This window comes from Brassica oleracea, chromosome C3 (assembly GCF_000695525.1).
Source record: "Brassica oleracea var. oleracea cultivar TO1000 chromosome C3, BOL, whole genome shotgun sequence".
NCBI classification, from domain to species: Eukaryota; Viridiplantae; Streptophyta; class Magnoliopsida; order Brassicales; family Brassicaceae; genus Brassica; species Brassica oleracea.
In genome coordinates, this window is record NC_027750.1 from 8874664 (window position 1) to 8897503 (window position 22840).

General features: G+C 36.9%; 7 protein-coding genes across 9 annotated transcripts; 4 read left to right on the forward strand and 3 right to left on the reverse strand.

The window, feature by feature from the left end:
• The first annotated feature begins 1040 nt into the window (after nucleotides 1-1040).
• LOC106334795 lies at nucleotides 1041-3069 on the forward strand. Its single transcript, XM_013773161.1, has one exon. It carries the CDS (start codon nucleotides 1193-1195, stop codon nucleotides 2855-2857), a length of 1665 nt encoding a protein of 554 aa, XP_013628615.1. The 5' UTR covers nucleotides 1041-1192; the 3' UTR covers nucleotides 2858-3069.
• Nucleotides 3070-4769: 1700 nt separating this feature from the next.
• Nucleotides 4770-6281, forward strand: LOC106334796 (ubiquitin-conjugating enzyme E2 27). Its single transcript, XM_013773162.1, has 5 exons — nucleotides 4770-5037; nucleotides 5219-5267; nucleotides 5585-5744; nucleotides 5836-5919; nucleotides 6008-6281. The coding sequence occupies exons 1-5, from the start codon at nucleotides 4860-4862 to the stop codon at nucleotides 6113-6115; spliced, it is 579 nt and encodes a 192-aa protein (XP_013628616.1). The 5' UTR covers nucleotides 4770-4859; the 3' UTR covers nucleotides 6116-6281.
• A 2042-nt stretch (nucleotides 6282-8323) lies between these two features.
• LOC106334794 (probable serine/threonine-protein kinase At1g54610) lies at nucleotides 8324-11464 on the forward strand. Its single transcript, XM_013773160.1, has 7 exons — nucleotides 8324-8972; nucleotides 9062-9346; nucleotides 9607-9927; nucleotides 10097-10324; nucleotides 10444-10544; nucleotides 10628-10754; nucleotides 10857-11464. The coding sequence occupies exons 1-7, from the start codon at nucleotides 8649-8651 to the stop codon at nucleotides 11190-11192; spliced, it is 1722 nt and encodes a 573-aa protein (XP_013628614.1). The 5' UTR covers nucleotides 8324-8648; the 3' UTR covers nucleotides 11193-11464.
• Nucleotides 11465-11680: 216 nt separating this feature from the next.
• Nucleotides 11681-15068, reverse strand: LOC106328315 (pyruvate dehydrogenase E1 component subunit beta-1, mitochondrial). The gene is made up of 14 exons (XM_013766738.1): nucleotides 14911-15068; nucleotides 14751-14815; nucleotides 14588-14650; nucleotides 14274-14354; nucleotides 14149-14175; nucleotides 14003-14065; nucleotides 13829-13915; nucleotides 13554-13679; nucleotides 13010-13143; nucleotides 12842-12914; nucleotides 12661-12726; nucleotides 12456-12494; nucleotides 12246-12370; nucleotides 11681-12161 (listed from the first exon to the last, which is right to left on the reverse strand). The coding sequence occupies exons 2-14, from the start codon at nucleotides 14802-14804 to the stop codon at nucleotides 11996-11998; spliced, it is 1104 nt and encodes a 367-aa protein (XP_013622192.1). The 5' UTR covers nucleotides 14805-14815; nucleotides 14911-15068; the 3' UTR covers nucleotides 11681-11995.
• Nucleotides 15069-15535: 467 nt separating this feature from the next.
• LOC106328815 (beta-taxilin) lies at nucleotides 15536-19003 on the reverse strand. 2 transcript variants are annotated; one of them, XM_013767337.1, is made up of 12 exons: nucleotides 18821-19003; nucleotides 17899-18232; nucleotides 17722-17816; nucleotides 17549-17645; nucleotides 17374-17441; nucleotides 17200-17277; nucleotides 16751-16815; nucleotides 16488-16554; nucleotides 16213-16395; nucleotides 16067-16123; nucleotides 15899-15994; nucleotides 15536-15830 (listed from the first exon to the last, which is right to left on the reverse strand). In XM_013767337.1, exons 1-12 carry the CDS (start codon nucleotides 18845-18847, stop codon nucleotides 15687-15689), a joined length of 1311 nt encoding a protein of 436 aa, XP_013622791.1. In that variant the 5' UTR covers nucleotides 18848-19003; the 3' UTR covers nucleotides 15536-15686. The 2 variants fall into 2 exon arrangements, with proteins under 2 accessions (XP_013622791.1, XP_013622790.1); XM_013767336.1 differs by lacking the exon at nucleotides 18821-19003 and having other exon boundaries at nucleotides 17549-17642.
• A 266-nt stretch (nucleotides 19004-19269) lies between these two features.
• LOC106333454 (uncharacterized protein DDB_G0283697-like) lies at nucleotides 19270-20982 on the reverse strand. Of its 2 annotated transcripts, none has more exons than XM_013771896.1 (3): nucleotides 20250-20982; nucleotides 19872-19936; nucleotides 19270-19726 (listed from the first exon to the last, which is right to left on the reverse strand). In XM_013771896.1, the coding sequence occupies exons 1-3, from the start codon at nucleotides 20827-20829 to the stop codon at nucleotides 19535-19537; spliced, it is 837 nt and encodes a 278-aa protein (XP_013627350.1). In that variant the 5' UTR covers nucleotides 20830-20982; the 3' UTR covers nucleotides 19270-19534. The 2 variants fall into 2 exon arrangements, with proteins under 2 accessions (XP_013627350.1, XP_013627349.1); XM_013771895.1 differs by having other exon boundaries at nucleotides 19857-19936.
• Nucleotides 20983-21630: 648 nt separating this feature from the next.
• LOC106332305 (mitochondrial import inner membrane translocase subunit TIM8) lies at nucleotides 21631-22306 on the forward strand. The gene is made up of 2 exons (XM_013770773.1): nucleotides 21631-21743; nucleotides 21912-22306. Exons 1-2 carry the CDS (start codon nucleotides 21696-21698, stop codon nucleotides 22092-22094), a joined length of 231 nt encoding a protein of 76 aa, XP_013626227.1. The 5' UTR covers nucleotides 21631-21695; the 3' UTR covers nucleotides 22095-22306.
• Nucleotides 22307-22840: the final 534 nt, after the last annotated feature.

Genomic DNA, 22840 nt, shown 5'->3' on the forward strand with positions numbered 1-22840 from the left:
GCTATTGTTGGTATCCTTGCTTATGAAAACTTGTTCAAAAATGATTCTTACAGATTTAGTAGTGTACTGAAATTCTTATTAGTTTTTTTTTTCTATCTGAAAAAGTTCTTGCTAAGTTAGAATGTTTAGGAATGACTTTTAGATTATATTATGATGGTTGACAAAAAAAAAGATTATATTATGATAAGACCCTGTAATAAAATACGTGAAAGGTGCAAGCAAATAATTTAAAAATCTGAGCCGAGTTTAGTCACTGGTCAACTCGCACCAGCCCCTTTGCTTCATTAGGACATTTTGCCTTTGTAACATTTATTACCACGTCTTTTTCACGCCATCGTCTTTTCTTTTGCTCAAGCCAAATTAGTAGTTTGGAGCAGGCTGAGACTTGAGAGTCTAAGAAAAATTATTTTAAGAAAAATTATTTTAAGAAAAAAATATAAAAGTGAGGCAAAATTCTCAAATAAATAAACTTCGAAAATTATTTTTTAACTTCTAAAATCATTAGAACATAATACACTTTATCAATTTTATATACGTCTACTTCTTTTATAAACTAAATTTAATTATAAAGTTAGCTTCTAATAAATATCAATTTATTATTATAAACCTCATTCACTACTTGTAAACCTCCCAGTTAAGAAATATTATTCATTCTCAGACACTTGTATTTATGACATCCTTTATATATTGTGACAGCCTTTAAAAATCCTTTATACTGTAAATTATTCAAAGAAGGCAACAAAATATTTTTGATTTACCAAAAAAAAAAAGCTTTTGCCTGCCTATGTATAATTCTAAACCAATTTATAATGCATTTTCCTAAATAAAACCAATTTATTTTATTTTTATTTATTTTTAATGTATTATTCATTGAATAATAAAAAAAAATCTTGGAGAGGATGTCCAAACATTAACCCCCAAAAAGGTCCGAATAAAAAGCAGCAACTTTATAATAAAATAAAGACATCGATATTGTGTTTTTCCACGTAACATGCATGAGATTCTGATCATTGGGGTTGACGAATAAATAAAACTGTAAACAAATACTACTAGAAACTAAAGCGCGTGGAACACACTTTCCCCTCCCTGTATTTCGCTTTTTCCCAACTGGCGAAAGCCAAACAGCTTCACTTCCCATTAACTCTCTCTCTCTCTCTCTCTCTCTCCTCCCAAACCCTACCTCACTCCTCCGATGCCGTTAAACGACGGCGACCGGAGTTTACCGGAGCTCATCTCCTCTCTCCTCGACCTCATCCCCAACCTTCTCAGCTTCAAGTCCAAATGGTCCTCGATCCGCGCCAAGCTCTCCGATCTCGACACTCACCTCGCCGACATCTCCGACTTCGCCGCCTCCTCCACCAACCAGCTATCTCTAGACCTCCTCGCCTCCGTCCGTGAGACGCTACTCGACGCCGTCTCCGTCGCCTCCAGGTGCGAGGGACGAGATTTATCACACGGAAAGCTCAAGACGCAGAGCGAGGTCGACTCCGTCGCGTCTCGCCTCGATCGCCACGCGAGAGACGCCGACGTTCTGATCAAGAGCGGTCTCCTCCTTCTTCTCCAGGACGACGACGACTCCTCGAAGAAGCTTACCGTTTCGTCGAAGAAGGAAAGTGTGAGATCAGAGGCGAGGAGTCTCGTTATACGGTTGCAGATCGGTGCAACCGAGTCGAAGAACTCGGCGATGGACTCGCTGCTCGAGCTTCTCCTCCAGGGAGATGACAAGAGCGTGATGATCGCCGTGGCGCAAGGAGTCGTTCCCGTTTTGGTTCGGTTGCTGGACTCGAGTTTAAAGGAGAAGAGCGTGGCCGCGATCTCGAGAATCTCGACGGTTGAGAGCAGCAGACACGTGTTGACAGCTGAGGGGCTGTCTCTGCTCAACCACCTCCTCCGCGTGCTCGAATCGGGAAGCGCGTTCGCTCGAGAGAAGGCTTGTGTTGCTTTGCAAGCTATGAGTTTCTCCAAGGAGAACGCTAGAGCGATTGGCTGTAGAGGAGGTATCTCGTCCCTCCTCGAAATCTGCGGATCCGGGACTCCCGGGTCGCAGGCCTTCGCCGCGGGCGTGCTGAGGAACTTGGCTTTGTTCGCGGAGAGTAGAGAGAATTTCGTGGAGGAGAATGCGGTTTTGAGTCTTGTCACTCTCGGTTGTTCCGGTACGCCTCTCGCTCGAGAGAATGCGATAGGGTGTTTGGGTAATTTAACGTCTGGCGGGGATGATGAGGAGGAGATGGTGGTGCTTGTTGTTAGAGAAGGAGGGATTAAGATGTTAAAGAGCTTCTGGGATTCGGATTGTAATGCCAAGTCTCTTGAGGTGGGAGTTTTGCTTCTGAAGAATCTGGCTTCGTGTCCTGTTGTGAGAGAAGTTGTTGTCTCGGAAGGGTTTATCTCTCGTTTGGTGCCAGTTTTGAGCTGTGGGGTTCTCGGTGTGAGAATCGCGGCCGCGGAAGCTGTTTCATCCTTGAGTTTCAGCTCGAAAAGCAGGAAAGAGATCGGCGGGTGCATTAGTCAGTTGATTGATATGTTAGATGGTAAAGCTATTGAAGAGAAAGAAGCAGCTTCGAAGGCTTTGTCGACGTTACTGGTGTGCACAAGCAACCGGAAGATTTTCAAGAAGAGTGACAAAGGGATACTAAGTCTTGTTCAGCTCTTGGACCCGAAGGTTAAGAAGTTCGATAAGAGATATACATTATCTGCGTTGGAACTGCTTGTGACTTGTAAGAAGTGTAGGAAACGAGTGGTTGCTGCTGGGGCTTGCTTGCATTTGCAGAAGCTTGTGGAAATGGATGTTGAAGGAGCTAAGAAATTAGCAGAGAATCTCGCACGGAGTAAGATTTGGGGCGTCTTTGCAAGGCCGTAAGAGACTGCGGATTAACATTTGTATGTAAGAAAGAAACATGGGCGATTCTTGTCTTTTTTCGATTTTTTCTCTATTTGTTTTGTTTGATGAGTTTGGTTGTTCATAAGGTTTGGTTTGATTGGAGTAGGGAGAGTTTAATTGCTGATTAGCTCTGCTGACTAGTAATAATAATATCTTTGTAGAGTTTGATCCTTTCAACTTTCTTTCTTGTCCTCTACAACTTCAAGAACCTTTATTTATCTAAATCTAGGAACTGTGTAATGACTCTTCAGTGTCTGATCTGAAACTGTGTGTTTGTTGCATATCTGAGTTGGATTCTGGTGGTATGTCCTGTCTGAACATCAATCAAACAATGTTGGTCGGAAAGCACATGGCATTTGTTTTGTTTATACCTTTTTGGCCAATTCTCAACTTGATTGTTTGTGGTCCCGTATGATTGTTACGGCCGTTAAGTTCTTTGGCACAATCCAATTATTCTAATCACCAATGATGTAAAAGACGTTGTCTTTCTTACATTTATGGTGTTACATTTCCCGTAAAGAGATAGAGAAACCGTGGTTACTGTTACCATTATGCTAAATGAAAACTGGTGAACCAAAGTGATGTGCATCGAATTGTCAGGACTCAGGAGTGTAACCACAGTCTGTGAAACTTCCATTGCTCGAGGTTTCAGCTTGTGATTTGTCAGGAGTGTCTCTGAAAGTATTAGGCAAGTCTTGTCCAATCTCAAGACGTTGAAGCTAAATATCTCGTCGATCAACCATAATGATGATGATGAGTTTGCCACAGCAATTGCAGAAAGCATTCCCCAAGTTCGCCACTTCTAGCTTTTAAGTAACAGACTAGCCAACACGGGTTTAAAGGCCATTCTTGAAGCTGGTCCTCAGCTCGACTTACGCAAGTATTCTAACATTTACCTTGTTGGGGATCTTGGGAACCGATGTGTACCAGAGTTTTGAGACTCTCCGATGATAAATTGATAAGTCAGTCTAAACAATCCAGCTTAGTTTTGGTGAACATTGATATGAACTTAATTGTGACTTCTTCAGCAATGCGTGGACAACATGTTGTTTCTTTGGTCCGGACTCGGTATGTTTTGCCATTAAACCAAATGAAAAAGCTTTCGGTTTAAGAGTTCCTTATTATTTCGTGTAATTCAAGACTTGGATCTTCTTTAATAATAGTAAAGGCTGTTTATAAAATCCGAAGGTTAAAGGTTTGATCTTGATTAACATATTTAAACACAATTTTTATTAGAATCTTTTCAAACTCTTTCAAGTCAAATAAATTGTAAGAATCTATCAAATTTGAATAACACAAAAAAATTTAAATGTTATATTCAAATCTATTGCTACATATTTAAAATTTTAATTGAATAACAATAGATTTATTTCTTTTTCTTTTGACAAACAGATTTTAAATTCTTTTACTGAAAGGATTGTCAATACAAAAACCAATAACATTATATATTTAAAATTTTTTAATAGAAATAATTTATTTACAATAATTAATAACAGTAAATTTAAACAAAATAATTAAAATCAGCAATTGAATAACACTAAATTATATTCTCTCATACCTGAAAATAAGATTTTTTAAAGTTTTTTGGTTCTATATAAAGATAAATTTTATATATTTTTCAAAGTATTTATATATATTAAGAAACATTAATTAAATTTTCTTTAGTAAATTAAATATTATTGATCGATTTGTATTTAAAAGTATGGTAAAAAAAAAAAATTATAAAAATATTCATTGTATTTTTTTTGTTCAACTATTCATTGTACTTTTAATATGCCCGAAACTCTAAAAAAAATTCAGGAATATGAAGAAGTAAAATAAAAAAAGTTAACTTTAAAATCTACTAATATGCCCGAAAAAGCGTCTGTTCGATAATCCCTGCAAGAAAAGAAAAGAAGCTTCTTTTAACTCAACAGCTTATCTTTTTCTTTCAATTCTCTCTCTCTTTTGGGGATTATTTTTTTTCAATCGGATCGCGAAGATGATAGATATCAGTCGAGTCCAGAAAGAGCTCCAAGATTGCGAGAAAGACAGAGACTCCTCGGGCATCCGGGTCTGCCCGAAATCCGATAACCTTACCCGACTCACCGGAACCATCCCGGGTCCAATCGGAACTCCTTACGAAGGCGGAACCTTTCAGATCGATATCACCATTCCAGGTCTCTCTTTTCCTGCTTTTTTTTTTCGATTAGTGATGCTAAAGTTTGGGGGTTTACTTGGTTTTGCTTCGAATTGAGTTAGGGTTTTGTTGAATTTTCATATATGGAATGTGAAATTCTTCTCGATTGTGTTTATGGGTTCATGATTAAAGGTTTATTGTTTTTTTTGTTAAAATTGCAGAAGGGTATCCCTTTGAGCCTCCAAAGATGCAATTTTCAACCAAAGTTTGGTAAGCAGATTCACTCTCATTCATTCTTATGTCAATCACTTCAAAGTCTCTATCTTTAGTTTTCTGATTATGGAGATTGATATAACTCTTTAGTCTTGGTTTTGGGGTAAATGTTTTGGCTGTATCATTTACATTTTCCTTGGGGGTGTGTTGGTTTGATAATCTCTTATCTTTTGTCAGAAGGTTTCAATCTTTTTTTAACGTTCTCTTTTAACCTTATATAATATCAACTCTCTGTTGAGTAGTAACGGTATCTGGGCAGTGCATTGTGTGCTAATTAATAATTTGATTTGATTATCTTAACCAAACCCAAAAAGGCACCCGAATATCAGTAGCCAAAGCGGGGCAATATGCTTGGATGTCTTGAAAGACCAGTGGAGTCCAGCTCTTACTTTGAAGACAGCTCTTGTTTCAGTCCAGGCATTACTCTCTGCACCAGAGCCTAAAGACCCTCAAGATGCTGTTGTTGCTGAACAGGTTTTTACCTTAATCATCATTCATCGGCTAAGTTCGTTTTTTAATTAGTTACACTTTTAAAAGCAGTTCTGTTTTTCTCTGTTGTTTACAGTACATGAAGAACTATCAAGTGTTTGTATCAACAGCTCGTTACTGGACCCAAACATTCGCCAAGAACTCTTCTCTTGAGGATAAAGTGAGTTGTTGGATATGACTATTTAAAAGGTTTTGAGAGTTAAATGCAACGTCTGGTTTTTGTGCTAAAGAGACTTGTATTGTGGCAGGTGAAGAGACTCGTCGAGATGGGTTTTGGAGATGCTCAGGTTAGGAGTGCAATTGAATCAAGTGGTGGAGATGAGAATGTGGCGCTTGAAAAGCTCTGTTCTGGTTAGAATCCATCAAACCAGGCTTCATTTGGCGCTAGACATGATATTAATTTGGTTTTTAACTTTATGTGTTGCGTTTCTGTTCTTGTCTGATGATTAAGAGTGAACTGCTTTTTTAAAAAAAAATACTAAATGCAATGCTTACATCCATAAAAGGAGATCTTATCTAGTAGATCATCGGGCATGAAGTGTGTCATTGTCAGGTTTTATTCATGATCATTGTCTTAATTCTTATGGTTGAGTGTTGATGGAGTTGGTTGGTTTAAGATCGGTTTTCGTGATAGAACCGGTTATTTCTTCAATCCCTATAAACCAAACCAAATAACAGAACTACATACCAAGATGATTATAATAGAGAAAAAAAATCTTGGCATATTCAATTATCCTAAATATTGAAAAGGTGGTTTAACTTCTTTTTCAATTATCCTGAATAGAGAAAAAATCTTGATATATTTGGCCAAAAATTAAAATATTGATATACAAGAACAGGTTTTTACTCTGGAAAGTGTATCTATGATCCCATAATAAAGTAATAGAATGATTGAACAAAACCAAACTAAAACCCACCTGAAATTCAAATTGCAAGGGATTTTAGTGTTTTGTTTTAGTTAAAACTTAAACCTTGTGTGAGAATTTGTGAAAGAAAAAATAGTCTTTTTTAGTTTATCTTCACAAAATAGCATTCAATGAAGAAAATAATTAAAATAAGTTTTATTAAATGTTAAAATTACATTTTTATTTTAGGTTTAACTAATCTAGACTTAGGGTTTAAGTTTAGAGTTAAAAGGTTGAGTTTTAAAGATATGGTTTTAAATTTTAAAAATAAAAAATAAATGTTAAAAATTTTAAAATAAAAAAAAAGCTATTTTAGTCATTTTTTCTTCGAATACTATTTTTGTGACAAAATTTTTAAAATAGATATTCGAGAGAAATACCCTTTTGTAAAATGCATAAAGAGATAGAGGTCGAACCATTAAAGACATTGCATTTAGTGAACACGAAAGCTAGACGTTTCGTTTGGTTTGAAACTCAACTACCCGTCAAGTTTAATGTTGACCATTCATTCATTTATATCTTTCTACGATCATTGTTTTCGAAGAAGAACTCACGGGTTTTCTTGCATAAGTTTTTGTCGTGGTCTTTGGTTTGTTTACTTTGTTTGTTCCTTGTTTGGCTCTTTGATAACACTGAATTTGAATTAGTCTTGGTGGGAGACTTACAACTTCAACATGTTGTCCATCGTCAACAAAGTTATATGACTTTTTGCTTGTATAAATCAATTTGTTATAGGGGGAGCATTCTTTGTTATAAATGATTATGTGAACTGTGAAGTTGCTATTTGTCAATAAATTCTGGAATATTAATAAATTAAAAATTTGGTAGTAACTGAAGTGCAGTGAGGAAGGAATCTAGAGGAACTTGATCTATTTAGATCAGATTGTGGGTTGGTTTAGTCCACGTGTCAATCATACATACATACAAATGTCCTTGCTGGTGTATGTATGTATGTATAGACAAATGTCTTATACAGACAAATGTAGCCTATCAAATCTCAAGGACTAAATTGTCTGAGTGTACAATTGTACTAAATCTATGCTTTTATTTTGTTTTATGCGCACTGAAGCTACGATGCACTTGTTACTAAACTGTATGGTTGTACAATTGGGTTTAGGTGAAGTGGTACAAAATATCAAGTTTGTATTGTATGTTGTGTTACTGAAAAGCGAAGCTGCAAAACATTAGGGATTTTAATAATATGTTCATAAATTATATAGATAACAAAATTAATCTAAATGATGGAAGTACAAAAGTTGCATATGAAGATGTAGTTTTAAAAATCATTTAAAATAACATGATTGAAAATTAAAATTTGCTGAATTGTGTATCTGTCGATGGAAGGATGTAGCAAAATATTAACATAACTGAAAATAAAATATCTTTAGCGTCGTGAATTGTTCTCTTTATCTGAAAAATGCTACACCTTTACAAAATAATTTATTGGCGGAATACAACGTAGATATTTTAATATTCATATAAAAATATTGATTCTAAAATTATTATTTTCGTTGACAAAACGGTATCCAAAATTAAATAATAATGAGATAGGGATCATAAATAGACTTTAGTGAAAGGAAAATACACAAAAAGTCAAATGCGTTTGAACAAAAAAAAAGTAGAATAACTTTTGGGCTTCAGCGTATTACGGATGACAAAGGCTTCATTAAGCTGATCAGTTTTATAACTTTACTTCAGGCATGTTACATGTACAAATACCAAAACTCTATGGCATGTCGCGTAATAAATAGCGCACATATTCTTCAGAACTCTTTTAGTTACAGAGAGATGACGTCACATCTCAGATTGACGTGAAACCACACCGTTAATAACTATTAACGGAAGACCACCGTGCTCCACTCTCCTACGTGCCAAAGACTCGTCTGCTTCAAAACACTGTCGTTTTTGGCAACTTCCGATTTCCACTGTGTTACAGCGGTTTAACGTTCACGGCGATAAAAGAGCTTCCGGCGATTCAAACAATATGGGCTGCGTTCTCTGCAAAAACTCCGCCGGGGCCAAAGATGAACCTCTTCCTGGAAACCTCCGCCGTGATACTAAGACGGATCATTTGCCTTCTTCTGTATCTGTACCGGAGGTAGTCGACATCGGAGAAAGAAAGAAGAGTCAGATTCAGACGGCAAGAACGTGGCACACCGGCGACTTCTCCGGCGGCTCTTCTCGCCGTACGTTACGGATGAGTCTCTCTGCGCCGGAAGGATGGCCACCGTGGCTGCTTGCTGCTTGCGGCGAATCCATCAAAGACTTCACTCCTCGACGAGCCACCACATACGAGAAGCTCGACAAGGTAACCATTAAATTAAGTATTAATCAAAACACTAATATAATTATATAGTTGTTTCCTATAATAAATACTCTTCCCTTTAATTTTAATAGATAGGGCAAGGAACTTACAGCAATGTGTACAAAGCTAAGGATCTATTGACTGGAGATATTGTAGCATTGAAGAAAGTTAGGTTTGATAATTTGGAAGCAGAGAGTGTAAAGTTCATGGCCAGAGAGATTCTTATGCTGCGACGCCTAGATCATCCTAACGTTATTAAGCTTCAAGGCTTAGTTGCTTCCAGGGTTTCTTGTAGTCTCTACCTTGTTTTTGAGTATATGGACCATGATCTCACTGGTCTTGCTGCTACTCAAGGTTCCAAGTTTGATATTTCTCAGGTTTGTTGTCTTTTTTTTTTTTTTTTTTTTTTTTTTTTTTTTTTTTTACTTTAAGAAGTGCTGAAAAGTGATTTAACGGACCAGATGGTCTACTAGAGCCTGATGTCCGTCACCAGATGTTGCTCTAGTTGAGTATCTAGCCTCCAACACGGACATCTGGCCTGGCTCTAGTAGAGCGTCCGGCCCAAGAGTACATTTGGTCCGTCGCAACAAAAAGTATTTCTAGATAATTATTAACGTCCATTTTGTTTGTTATTCAGGTGAAGTGCTTTATGAAGCAGCTACTATCTGGGCTAGAGCATTGTCATAGTAGAGGAGTGTTACATCGAGACATAAAAGGCTCTAATTTGCTGATAGATAACAATGGAATACTGAAGATTGCTGATTTTGGGTTGGCTACGTTTTACGACCCAAAGCAAAAAAAGCAAACAATGACTAGTCGTGTTGTCACGCTCTGGTACCGTCCTCCAGAGCTTCTTCTTGGAGCTACCAACTATGGCACGGGTGTTGATCTTTGGAGTGCTGGTTGTATCATGGCAGAGTTACTTGCTGGCAAGCCCGTTATGCCAGGAAGAACCGAGGTAAAACCAAAACCTTTAGCTATCAGATACAGATGTGTAAAATTAATGCTGCTTGGTGAGTTTAACTTTTATCTTTGGAAACCAACTTCATGATCTTGGGACCATATAAATGCATAATTAATAAAGACTATTGTTTTTTTAAAACTAATTTTGTTTTTTTTTTTGTTAGGTAGAACAACTTCATAAGATATTTAAGTTATGTGGCTCCCCATCAGATTTGTACTGGAGGAAGTACAAATTACCCAACGCTACCCTTTTTAAGCCGCAGCATCCGTACAAACGTTGTGTGTCTGAAGCATTTAGCGGCTTCGCTCCATCAACTGTGCATCTAGTGGAGACACTTCTCGCTATAGATCCTGATGATCGTGGAACTTCTACCTCAGCTTTAAATAGTGAAGTGAGTCATCTTAGCATTCTAATCTTTTAATTGTGTGGCATATAAAACATGAGACTGTTAGTTTGTGATTAGATATGTAATGCAAGCAAAAGTTTCTATAATTTGGTTTGTGTGTACAGTTCTTTACGAGTGAACCATTAGCGTGTGATCCATCAAGTCTACCAAAATATCCACCTTCCAAAGAACTTAATATAAAGCTAAGGGACCAAGAGGCAAGAAGGTACTAACGTTTACATCTTCTTCTATGTGTTTTCTGGAACTATTTGATTAGATTCAATTGTAACTGATCTCCTCATTTGTTAGGCAAAAGAGTCTTGCAAAAAAAGCTAATGGTGTAGAAGGAGCTAGAAGAATAAGGTTTCGCGGGGATCGCACTGGGCGAGCTTTTCCAGCTCCAGAAGCTAATGCCGAGAATCAAGCCACCTTAGATGTGAGCACATTCTTCTTTTCATCTCATTCATACTCATGCACACACACACACATAGAGACACAATATGTATGTAACGTAACCCTTTCCCACTGTGTTTTACAGAGATGCAGAGTGTTGCCACACACAAATGGGAAGAGCAAGAGCGAGAAGTTCCCTCCTCCTCACCAGGATGGTGCAGTTGGGCAACACCCAGTGGAAGAAGATCATCATCAATCAAAGAAAAGCTCAGTATTTAGTGCAACGCATGAGGCTTCTTTCGGGTCATCGAGATCATTGAAGGTTGGGGAAGGGACATCATCGATGAGAAAGATTTCAAACAAAGACGGGTCTTCTTCTTCTAGAAAGTACATATGGGGTCTTAAACCTCCTCCAGCGCTTGGGCTCTCTATGGACTTGCTTTTCAGGAGCAGATCAGAAGTTTTTGGGGTCCGGAGATAGGATTAGATGAAAGGGGGAAATGAGTTGACAGTTTTATTAGTGCATCAATAATAAAGTATTGGTTGAAGAAGTTCATATTCTTTGTAGCAGAATTGAAAGAGCGAGAGAGTGCACAAATGAAATGTGGTTTGACTTTGGTGTAAAAAAACACAGTTCAGGTAGTCTTAGAATCCTACTTTATAAATTGTACAGTTGGTGAAATGTGTTTTGAGGCTTCAAAGATTGGAATGTTTCGAAACACTTTGACTTCAGCTTTTTGATTTACTTTGGTCATGTTTGTTTGTACAACCGTCCGACATGCATCATCATCCAAATGATTCACCCAGATGAGATTAAGCCATCCATCTTCTAATATTGCAAGTTCTGAGAAGTTTTCACTTCATATATCAATTTTTAGCAGGTGTCAACCGTATCAGGATAACACACTAAATGGAAATCAAATTAAATTATTCTAGAAATGACTTATACTAATTATAGAACATAAAACAGGTTTAGGAACACCTCATTCATTATTTGTTGGGATTAGACAGCCCAACCATTTCACAAAAGAAAAGGCAGGTGTTATATGAACTCTCTTACTAGACTCCCAAAGATGTATAATTTTCAATTCGCAAGACAAAAAGGAAAAATGAAAAACCGCAGGCCAGAGGATTAACAATAGCAAGAGATCAAATAAAATGACGAGTAACGGGTGTTTTGTAGCAAAAGAGACATCATTTTCTCCTTTTTTTTCTTATTTTCCTTCCCTTTAAAGATCAAAGAAGAAATGTGTTGGTGGTGGTTTCTGACGATGATCATTTTCTTTATTTGGATCTGTAACAAGCTCTCTTGGCTGCTCGAACGATATCCTCTACCTGAGGAAGAGCCAATCTCTCTAGGTTAGCTGCGTAAGGCATTGGAACATCAGCTCCTGCTATCCTCTCCACCGGTGCATCCAAGTATGAAAAACTCTCCTCCACAACCGACGCACTGATCCCACCACCATAACACAAACATTAATCAATGATTCTGACAATAGCGATATAGTAATCCAAAAATAGATTCGTTTCTAACCAGATTTCTGCACAGACTCCATGCTGAGGGAAACCTTCTTCAACTGTTACCAATCTACTTGTTTTTCTCACTGAAGCATTGATGGTTGCTCTGTCTAGCGGACGGATTGACCGCAGATTTATTACCTATCCATTTTATTACCACAAAAAATTTCAGAGCTTACGTATTTGATGTAGAATCACAAGATCAAAAAACTGAAAATCTTCATACCTCTGCACTTATTCCCTCTTCTGCGAGCTTCTCAGCTGCCTGGAATCATTTACATTTAAGTTTAATTCAGAGATAGAACAAAGAGGAACACCACTTTTGTAAGAAACATGCGAGGCAAAAATCCTCTGAGAGTAATACTTGATCTAGAGACAGAAAACTAGCAAAAATGTTCTCAGTTATAATTACTGAAAGGAGATGGTCAAACCTTGAGGACAAAACCGACCATCTTCGAGAAAGTTGTTATGGTTACATCCTTTCCTTCTCGTTCAATCTGTTATAGCCAATACATCATTAAAGCATCCTACTGCTAGACTGAAGAAACACGAAAGAGAAACACACACAAAAAAAAAAAACAAAGAGGGCGATATAAATCAAGCGACAAGTACCTTGGCTTTGCCTATGGGAAGACAGAAACTTGAATCAAGTGCTTCTTCTGAAATTGGAAATGATTCACCATATCTGTATGACGTAATCAAATTAAGAGGGGTTTGTTATGTGTGTGGCTTTAGGCTCTAATCATATAGACAAGAATTCAGATTAGGCGTACTACTTACAGTAACTCGTTTTCAAGGAAGACAACAGGGTCAGGGTCTCTAATAGCAGCTTTAAGAAGACCACGAGCATCTTCAGCTGAATATGGAGCGAGAACTTTCAAACCAGGAACTGAGGCGTACCATGCTGCATAGCACTGCGAAATGTATAACAAAAAACCTTCATTTAACATCCAGATATACATATAAAAGGCCACAAGCACTCGTAAACACAGATTACTCCTGGATCCTAGTATTTATCATGTTACTTAAACAATGAATGGTACCACTACAATCATAAATACATCTACCAATCATGTTAGTCATACATTCTAGGCCCTTCTCTAAGAGAGACAGTCATGGTTTCATGTGTTCATTACCAAGCTCACGAGAAAACAGTTTGCATATTACTGTGCTAAGAACTTTTATCATAATCAATCAGCTAAATGGCTCATTTATTAAGGGAAAATTTGATCAACGTTAAAGCCAAAGATCCTATTTGTTTATCATTATCTTTCTTTTGTGTGAAGGAAAAGGTATGTTGTACAGAATTTGCGTTAGCGTTTACCTGAGAATGCTGAGCACCAACACCAGCAGCAGCACCATTGGGTCCTCTAAAGACGATGGGTACATTTATCTGTCCAGCAGACATGTAATTCGACTTTGCAGCAGAATTTATGATATGATCAATTGCCTGAAACAAATTCCAACAGAGATGTAAGGATACATAGAAAAAGAATGTCTTTGCACAACAGTGCATAATCCCCATAACGCAATAGCGATGCTACGCAAGGTCAAGGTCAATGTAGTACTAGAAAAATAGAACACAAAACCAACGCTAACCTGCATAGAAAAGTTAAACGTCATAAATTCTACAACGGGCTTTAAGCCAGCATAGGCCGCACCAACTCCAATTCCAGTAAATCCAGCCTAAGACATGATACAAAGATGACTGTTAGAATTCTTCTTCCCAATCTAGAAAACGGACACAAGGAAAGTAATATAAGAAATCCAAACCTCGGTAATAGGGGTATCGTAAACTCTCTCAGGACCATACTTCTCCAATAGGCCTTTAGTGATCTGAGAGTACATGATTAAGGGTGAGAACAAGAGAAAGTAAAAACTAAAAATCTATATTTCCACCAGGTCAAAGTAATTCTAACCTTGTAGGCACCTTGATATTGTCCAACCTACAAAAATAAGACAAAAGATGAAATTATCAATATCAATATCGATATCTGACTATAAACGCCAGATGATATAATCAATAATGTAAGCTGCAACTAACCTCTTCACCCATGACGAATACTTTAGGATCTGCAGACATCTCCTCATCGATTGCAGAGTTCAGAGCGTCTCTAACTGTCATCTAAACAAGGATATACATACAAAAATGTAAATGACGTTACATACACAAAGAACTAGCTATAACTTTTAATCATCCAAAATTGTCTTTCAATTAAAACTTTTAATCATCCAAGATTGTCTTTCAATTAAAACTTTTAATCATCCAAAATTGTCTTCACCAGCTTATTAGATTAAGAGAGACTACAGCACACAAGGCACATGTGTAAGTAGGTGGATTTCGACAAACACGTTTACCTCTTTTGAACCAGCTGCATAGCTCCTTGCGGAAACCAAAGCGAATCGCGTCCTTCTGAGAGACTGTTCAAAAAATCCAGTTTCGAAAAAAAATCAGAATCTCAAATCGTATCGTCAATGAAGAGATAAAACAAAAAGCAAAGGAGCAAAAGACTCTTTTTACCGAAGCAGAGAAGCCTCCTCCATCGACGGCACTTCGCCTCAAGATTCCCCACATTTTCTCTCTTACTGGTAAAACCAAAAATCAGCAGTATTAACAATCGTCGGGTCACAATCCGGAGAAAAGGAATCGAAGATCGATAACGCAGAGGGAAATTGATTACCTTAGCTTTGAACGATCTACCGCGCCGGCGAAAAAGCGTATCGGAGACGGCGGATTCGAAAGAGAGAAGGGACGACGACTCAAAGCTTGCGCGAAAGGGCACTGTTTTTTGTTTGTTTGTTGTTGTTGTAACAACAGCAACACAGCTCGATTTCAATTAGAAGAAGAGTAGTAGGTTTTTTATTCGTCTCAAATCACATGAGCCGTACGATTAGTTACATAGGTCTTGATCAAATGATTGACGTTTTCTCCTTTTTACTTTTTCTTTCTCAACTGGAGTATTATTTTGATCATAATGACTTGTGAAACGCTTTTTTTTTTTTTTTTTTTTGTAACACTGTGAAACGCTTTTTATATCTTAAAAAGAATACGAATATGGAGAGACATATTATTCTTAGTTAATTATTTATTTACTTTTAGTTTGCTTTTTATATTTGAAATTAAAGTTGACTAATTGGAATTGCAGATTAAATTTTTTAATCTGAATACTAATTAGTTTATAACTCCACAAGGAAAAACTGAAATTGTAACCAATTTCTCGGTAGCTCAAGATTCCCCCACATTTTTGTGTAAATATATAAAATGTTTATTCAGACATCGATTTGGTCTAGTTCAGATATTTTGAATATAAGAAAAAAACAATAACCAATAATATGATTATTCGTTTTGGTTCCGGTTAAAAAACATTCTGAATGATCCCCCGAATTGCTAATTAGTTTACCACAAGAAAAAGAAAAAACAAAGAAACAAAAACCTTAAAATCATAATCAATCTCTCTCACTGCTTCAAGCTTTGAGCAGAAGAATCACTAGTGTTATTAGTTTCTTTTTGCTTTCTTTCGGCTTGAAGGGATCTGCAAAGCGATTCAAGCTTATCTTTCTGATTCTTTGTCTTCTCCAACTGTTTCTTCAATCTTTCACGCTGTTCAACCAAAACCATTGTTATCTTCTATTGGTTCACAAAAATGGTTTAAAAGTGGTTTGGTTTACCTCTTCAACGAGTTCTATGAGAGTAAGATCCGATCTCTCGGTTTTGCTCTTCAGGAATGCGTTTTCTTTCCTCAGTTCTTTTATTGCTTTTGACATCTATATGAATCAAGATAGGATCAGTTTCAATAAGGATCACAGAAAGTAGCATTTCAAAGATATGTTTTTTACCTTATCGATTTCTTGTTTGAATGTTTCAAACACTTCGTTGCTCTTCACCAACGCATCCTGCATCATGTTTTCATTTATTACAAATGATCTTGTGGAAGAAAAGAAGATGAATACTCTGCAAGAAAATAAGGGGGAAGAGAGCAGACCTGGAACTGCTGGAACTTCTCTCCATCAGATGTTAGTTGCACCCGCAAGTTTTTCTCCGTTGCTAAAAGCTGAGAAACTTGATCTGCGTAAACCTTCATCTGAGACTGCTCATGGATGAGTTTCTCCTCGTGCTGTTTGATTTTTAATTCAGAAATCTGTAGCTCCAGTGTTTTCTGCTTCAACTGTTCTCATTTCAACAAACGGAAATAAATAAATAGGTCACAGTTAAATGATGCTTTATATATATAGTTTGAAGAAAGAATATAAATTGTACTCTTTGCTCATGTTGTTGTTCTGAAAGCATATATTGATCAGCCAGATGCTTCAACTTCGTCCTTAACCTGGAGATTAAGTGAACAAAACCCAATGATATTGCCAAAGGACCTCTAGAATATAGTCTGCAGAATGTGACTGAGCCTAGTCATAATGATTTTAATTTTGTGTAACAAAATGATATGTATAAAATACTACATGTGCTATAACATTTCCTGCTCCACTACAAATCTAAACTGTGGGGATTGTGTTCTATGGGCTTACATCTCATTTTCTTTTAGTTGTGAGAGGCTTTCATCCTTTTGCTCGTCCAACTTAATGCTCACATCCTATTAACCAAAGTGAATTTAGTAAGGTCAAGAGTATAACAGAAAAAGAAAAAGGATGGTTTCATTTTTACAAGTTTCTGAATATTGCAAAAGCCTACAAAGTAATCAAATTAATGTTCTATCAGTCTGTTACAGAGTCTCCATCTACGTGAAACTAACATGTGCCAGCCAATATTAGTGCGGGCTTTCACATGTTAAGGAAGAAGAAAAAGGATTAGATTATTTCCATGAGCAAATAACTCAGAACGAGATGCATCGGGATTTGCCTACTGAGGAAGGATAAACAAATATATTAAAAAGTCCTTACTACCAAATACTAGTGGCAAACTTTATAACCAGCAGCAAAGATCAAAACACTGGGAAGAATTCAAATGTTCATCAAACCTTGATTGCTTCCTGGAACTTGTTCGACAAATCCGATCTTAAAGTCTGTCCCTCAGTCGAAACCCGCTTGCATTCTTCCTGTAATACAAAGGAACAACAACAAGACAAGACACTCTATAAGGCAAAGAAAGTAGAGTAAAAAGAGCAGAATAAGAAGAAGAAAAGAATGCATACCATCAACATTTTGTTTTGACGTTGTAACTCTCTACAAAGTGACTCAAGCTTGTCACGGACAGTAATAGCTAACATAAAATAAAGGAGAAACAAAACAAATGACTTTTGCTGGCTCTCAAAAGCATAGAACAATGGAAGTGACACAAACAAAACTGGTTGTCCTAATTAATTTTACCAGAATCTCTTTCAGAAAGGACTTGTTGATACTTGAGCATGAATTCAAGAAACTCCTTTTCAGATTTGAACATGTTTTTTGAATTCTTACGCTCCTGCTTCCAATATCAATCAGCACCACATAAACATAAATGATTCTGCCTTTGCTTAATGGGAAAAAAAAAAAACACTAACTTGTTTTCTGGGTTTGACCGAATCCACACTCTGAGCTGAGTCCGGTGCCTTGTCCTTGCACAAGTTTGGATTTTGAGTAGACGCCCCTTCTGTTACTTAACTCAGCAAAGAAACAAAGTTAGGTTACAAATACGAAAAGAAAAAAAAAAGCCAATTAAGATTCAATTCTTCTCTCACATGCTTGAGTAGTAATAGGAGGAGGAGATGATTCTTTCTGCTCTAAGCTAAGCTTGCTGGAGACCTTGATTAGGTCATCAACGCCGCCGCCGTTGTCATTACCATCCGTTTCTTCACAGAGCGGAACGGGGAAAGTCCTGGGCTTCTCTGCTTTCTCGATCGGGACATCATCGTTACGATTTTGTTCGTCGGTCACCACCGGAGGCGGGTCAGCAGCTCCGTCGACGAATCCATCGGGTAGGGAATCGACCTCGGGGAGCAAATTCGAGTGAGGTGACTCCATTTTGACTCTGGATCTGGCAGCGAGCGCGAGATTGGGACAGAAACCCCCCAACTTTACGAGTGTGTCGGAAGGGAGAATTAGACAACAAGAAAACTGAGCATTACTTTTAATGGAGAAACAAAAAACTAAAAAACCTGTTGTTTCAAAGTTCAACTAATAATAGTATAATAACCACCAATACGGCCACTACCTCTGTATTGTTTTTGCTACGCGCCCGAAACATTCTAACCCGATCCAAAACCCGAACTGAAACTACACTAAAATATATGAATATCCGTCGAATTAAAAAAAAAAATCCCAAATATTGCAATTCCATCACTCCATATATTTCTTCTAATGAGAGCATACATGTGTTTCTCTTCATCTAATAACCAACAACCGAAGGAAGAAGAGATTAAAACTAAGATCGAGGATGCCGCACAAAGAACTAAAACACATATAAAGTAATTCAAACTTTGTATGTTCGTATCAGACAAACAATATATTTAGAATCAAACAAATCCAAGACTCAAGCACATACTTTAAATGTTTTCTATTTGAGATAAAACACTGAAAAAGAGACAAATTAAGTGAGAGGAAATTGAAAATTAATGAAATCTAAACACAAATGACTTGAAGGTATAAGAAGAAAAGACTCACTTGTGTAGTTCTCCATAGACTCGCCATGGCAGCTACAATCGCCGGAGATAGAGTACGACAATCACTCGAGAAAGAATTGTCATAGAGAGAGAAAGTTGGACAGTGATGAAAGTGAAAACTTTGATCGAAGGATTTAAGATTAGCTTGTGTGTGATTTTATATTTGGTGAGGGGCAGAAAATGTTGTCTATTTTTCGTTAATTATATATTTAGTGATATGGACAAGGACAATGGAAACATTGTGGTAGACAATCATAATTTCTAAATAATTTTATTGATAAATTAGACATACGTGTTAAAAATAGACAACATTTTCTCGCACAGTTTCAATTTTTCCAATTTCAGTTATTTATATTTCTTTTGCTTGTAAATGATTTTGTAGTTGAACAATAGTTTTCATTTTCTAACTCAAAAGCAAAATATACAGCTATTTTGTTTATTGCACAAGTTCAACTAGTTACATCTTTTCACGCGAAATTAAAAAAAAAAACAGTAAAATTCGTCAAACACTAATTTATCCTCAGAGAAAGCAAAGACGAACAAGAGGTTGTACAAATTCTGAAACAAGAGTATCTTAACACAAAACAAACGTCTAATTAAAAGCTTATAGTAGTTTCCATGGTTGGGTGCTTTTTGATTATTCATCGCCCCGTACGTTTACACCACACACCGTTCGTCCTTCAACAAAGATGGCAAACATATTTTGTACGTTTGATCACTGGCTTGATTTTTCTTGCACCACACGAGAATGATCAGTGTTGTTGCCCATGCATCCTCTACCAGCACCAGCATAGCACGGTGCAGTTACATTTGCTAAATACTTCCTTGGCAATGCCATTCCGAATCTCTTTCCTTTTCTTTCTTTTTTCTCCTTTTTGACAATGCTTTCATTTTCCTGTGTCGTAATCTATTCATAGAATACAAATATATCAATATTAGAGAGCTTCGTATATCATATGAATGGTGAAGATAGATGAATGTGGTTCACTTTAAATAGATTGTAAGTTACTTAAATTGTTGTAAAGAGATATATGTACCTCTTTTGGCTCTACCTCTTTTGGCTCTATGATGACACTTTGGGTTTCCATCGACTTTCTCTTGTCTTCACCATCTTTTTCTGCCAAGATAATGGATAATTTAATAAATTCACTTTACTATGAATCTTACTATGGATCTAAAATGAAGCAAAACTTAACATTAGACAAAATCAATGTAATATCTATATTGTTTTGACAAAAAAAAAAATCAGCATTCTCTATAGAAATAAAAACATATCTACCAATCATATGCACATGTGTGATGTGCATGCATCATCATTCCTCCACATATATAGAGAGTAAATTGTTTTTCTTCTTTTAGATTTTTATTTGGTACGTATACTTGTATATATGTAATTATGTAAATATAGTAAACGAACGTATATAACTTACCTTTATCATCATCATCATCATCGTCATCATCAGAAGAAGTAACATTAATGCAATAAACCCTAAAGCTTGGAGATCCAGGACATATCATCCTCTCATCAAAATTACTCATCCTCCCTTCATCATGATCATCATGATCAAGACCATCATCTCCTTGCTTCTTAACAATGATGTCCTCATCATTTCCTTCTTTCTTAATAGAGATGACATCATCAATTTTCTCATCTTGTTTCTTCACAACCTTTTCCCCCTCTTTAACATTTTTTATCGAAGAGATCTTCTCATAAATAACTTCTTTCTTATCTTCCACGTGATGATCAGGCGCAGGAGCCACCTTAGCCGACAGCTTCAAGCTGTCGTCGTTCTCCTCCGCCTCCTCTCCGTCCTCAGAGGAGCCGTGCCTTAGAAGCTCCTTCGTCGACTGCGTCTGGTTTCCTTTCAAGACGCTTGCATGGCTCCGTTTCTTCATCTCCTCTAATCTCCTCCTGAGAAGCGGACGTATTCCCTCCGGAAGTGGCACAACGCCGCCCTCACCCGCTCTCGCCGCCGCACCACCTCCTAGCCTTGAGCTACCGCAACCCATATCAATAAAACTATCAAATAGATGGGGTAATCGCCGCCACCAAAAAGATCATACAGCGGCGGTTGGGTGGCGGGAGAAGATTCTTGAATTAAGGCAAAGAAGAGGAGAGAAGAGATTGGGTTTGTGAAGAATGGAAGATCATTTTAGGAATCAGAGAAGATTATTAAAGGGCTGAGATTGGGTGATGGGTTGATTGGTTAGTTGCAGTTTATTTGCTAAATTTGGTAAATAGTGATTTATTTAGACATATGCATGAGTTGGTTCTTAACTTTTTATCTAATAAGTGACCTACTCATTCTTGTTGTCCTTTTTGACTTGCAGTTAGCCTCTCCTAAATTTGCAGATAAACTTTAGCGACTCAATTACTTTATATATTCGTTGCGTATTGCTTCAAATTATCTTGATCTTGCATTTTAGAGAATCTTCTTAACTAATTCGTGTTGTATTAGTTATGAAGCTCTTTTATACAAATACACTATAATATAAAATGAAGAAGAATTTTTTATTTTTGGTTAACCATCCGGGAAGAGTTCTATTGATAAACTGAACTCAAACACAACTAACAAGAGAGTGCTAGTTGAAATATTCAAGTAACATTCGTTTGTAATCGAGAAAAATATTTTGATTTTATCAAGTAAATCTCGAACTGTGATATTGTGAAAATAATAAAACAAGAAGGATGATTTTTGTGGGCCTTGGAAATAACAAAGAATTGGGCCTCGAATGGGCCTTTGACCCAATAAGCAAGCAAGCGGCGCCTTGTTTTAATGTGACTTTGGGGATACTTAGGGTTTTAGTTGCTAAAGAAATTCGATTCCTCTTCTCCAACTTCGTCGTCGTCGAGCAGAGTCAAGCTTTCTACCGCCATGGATCCTAACCTCGCAAACAACCCCCAATTGATTCAATTCCTCAGCGTAAGTCTACTTTACTCTTGTTCAATAAAATCTAAATAGCTCATCATATTCTCTGCTTGAAGAGTTAGAACCATGAACTAGTTAGTAGCTGTCTTCATTTCATGACTGGATCGATTCATGAGATGTGTTTGAAATGAGTGTGTGTGTTTATGTGTGTAACAACAACAGCAAGAGAAAGAAAGGGCAATGGCGAACGAAGTGGTGGCGAAGATAACAAGCTCGTGCTGGGACAAGTGCGTGGACAAGCCAGGAAGCAAATTCAGCTCCAGCGAGACTTCTTGCCTCAGTAACTGCGCCTTACGATACATGGACATGACTATGCTCATCATGAAACGCTTTCAGCAGCAGTGATTTTCATTATCATCATGATCATGATGATGTTACTTCTTTCCCTTTTATTTATTATTATTATGAAAACCGTTTTTTTTCTTCTCTTCTCATGGCAACTGGTGTTGAACCCCTGCGATAATATTTCTCTTGGATGAATTGTTGTGGGATTAGTTTATGGTAATGTGATTTGAGATTTTTATTTCATGGACTAATGAATCAGTGTGGAATGTTCAGCTTATTAAGATTACGGTGAAACGGGCACATCGTTGGATATATTGTGCCCCTTTTCACCATAATCTCAATGTGTCAGCAAAGTTGAAACCAGCTCTAAACAACTTATTCTATTCGCTTCTTTCAGTGTTATAAGCTGGGTAAACTGATTGGATTATAAAAGGATTTATATATTCTTTAATCCATTTGTGAGCATTGGGTTCAGTTATAGGGAGAAGAAAGAGGAACCATCAGTAACAAGGGCTGAATGAGACCACCCAATGTGAACTTGTGTAAGAAATCAGAATATGTATATAAAGAAAGATGGGAAAGGTGGAATGGTACCAGCGGTTTAAAAAATTCAATGGTGATCATAATTCTTTATTGCAATGTTGGTATATATTTTTGGATTTCAACCGGATTTTGTAACACTCCGATAAAAGACTACTCTCTTTTAAAAAAAAAAAAATCAAAATAGAAGTGTATTAGTCGAGAAGACTAAAAGACGGGGGTTTTAGATTGAATAATTTCTTTAACATTTATTTTGACATTTGGTG

What these genes read in the sequence shown, in the direction of transcription:
- LOC106334795 (XM_013773161.1), top strand. Translation starts at nt 1,193, where the DNA reads ATGCCGTTAAACGACGGCGACCGGAGTTTACCGGAGCTCATCTCCTCT.
- LOC106334796 (XM_013773162.1), top strand. Translation starts at nt 4,860, where the DNA reads ATGATAGATATCAGTCGAGTCCAGAAAGAGCTCCAAGATTGCGAGAAA. An exon ending in CAATTTTCAACCAAAGTTTG is followed by an intron (nt 5,268 to 5,584) that starts GTAAGCAGATTC and finishes AAACCCAAAAAG; the next exon opens with GCACCCGAATATCAGTAGCC. An exon ending in ACTCTTCTCTTGAGGATAAA is followed by an intron (nt 5,920 to 6,007) that starts GTGAGTTGTTGG and finishes GTATTGTGGCAG; the next exon opens with GTGAAGAGACTCGTCGAGAT.
- LOC106334794 (XM_013773160.1), top strand. Translation starts at nt 8,649, where the DNA reads ATGGGCTGCGTTCTCTGCAAAAACTCCGCCGGGGCCAAAGATGAACCT. An exon ending in TTATGCCAGGAAGAACCGAG is followed by an intron (nt 9,928 to 10,096) that starts GTAAAACCAAAA and finishes TTTTTTTGTTAG; the next exon opens with GTAGAACAACTTCATAAGAT. An exon ending in AGAATCAAGCCACCTTAGAT is followed by an intron (nt 10,755 to 10,856) that starts GTGAGCACATTC and finishes TGTGTTTTACAG; the next exon opens with AGATGCAGAGTGTTGCCACA.
- LOC106328315 (XM_013766738.1), bottom strand. Translation starts at nt 14,804, where the DNA reads ATGTGGGGAATCTTGAGGCGAAGTGCCGTCGATGGAGGAGGCTTCTCT. An exon ending in TATTCGTCATGGGTGAAGAG is followed by an intron (nt 14,176 to 14,273) that starts GTTAGTTGCAGC and finishes TTATTTTTGTAG; the next exon opens with GTTGGACAATATCAAGGTGC. An exon ending in TTCCCATAGGCAAAGCCAAG is followed by an intron (nt 12,727 to 12,841) that starts GTACTTGTCGCT and finishes TGGCTATAACAG; the next exon opens with ATTGAACGAGAAGGAAAGGA.
- LOC106328815 (XM_013767337.1), bottom strand. Translation starts at nt 18,847, where the DNA reads ATGGCGAGTCTATGGAGAACTACACAA. An exon ending in GTCTATGGAGAACTACACAA is followed by an intron (nt 18,233 to 18,820) that starts GTGAGTCTTTTC and finishes ACACTCGTAAAG; the next exon opens with TTGGGGGGTTTCTGTCCCAA. An exon ending in AACAACAACATGAGCAAAGA is followed by an intron (nt 16,396 to 16,487) that starts GTACAATTTATA and finishes AAATGAGAACAG; the next exon opens with TTGAAGCAGAAAACACTGGA.
- LOC106333454 (XM_013771895.1), bottom strand. Translation starts at nt 20,829, where the DNA reads ATGGGTTGCGGTAGCTCAAGGCTAGGAGGTGGTGCGGCGGCGAGAGCG. An exon ending in TGATGATGATGATGATAAAG is followed by an intron (nt 19,937 to 20,249) that starts GTAAGTTATATA and finishes TTATCTTGGCAG; the next exon opens with AAAAAGATGGTGAAGACAAG. An exon ending in AAGAGGTAGAGCCAAAAGAG is followed by an intron (nt 19,727 to 19,856) that starts GTACATATATCT and finishes TTCTATGAATAG; the next exon opens with ATTACGACACAGGAAAATGA.
- LOC106332305 (XM_013770773.1), top strand. Translation starts at nt 21,696, where the DNA reads ATGGATCCTAACCTCGCAAACAACCCCCAATTGATTCAATTCCTCAGC. An exon ending in AATTGATTCAATTCCTCAGC is followed by an intron (nt 21,744 to 21,911) that starts GTAAGTCTACTT and finishes TAACAACAACAG; the next exon opens with CAAGAGAAAGAAAGGGCAAT.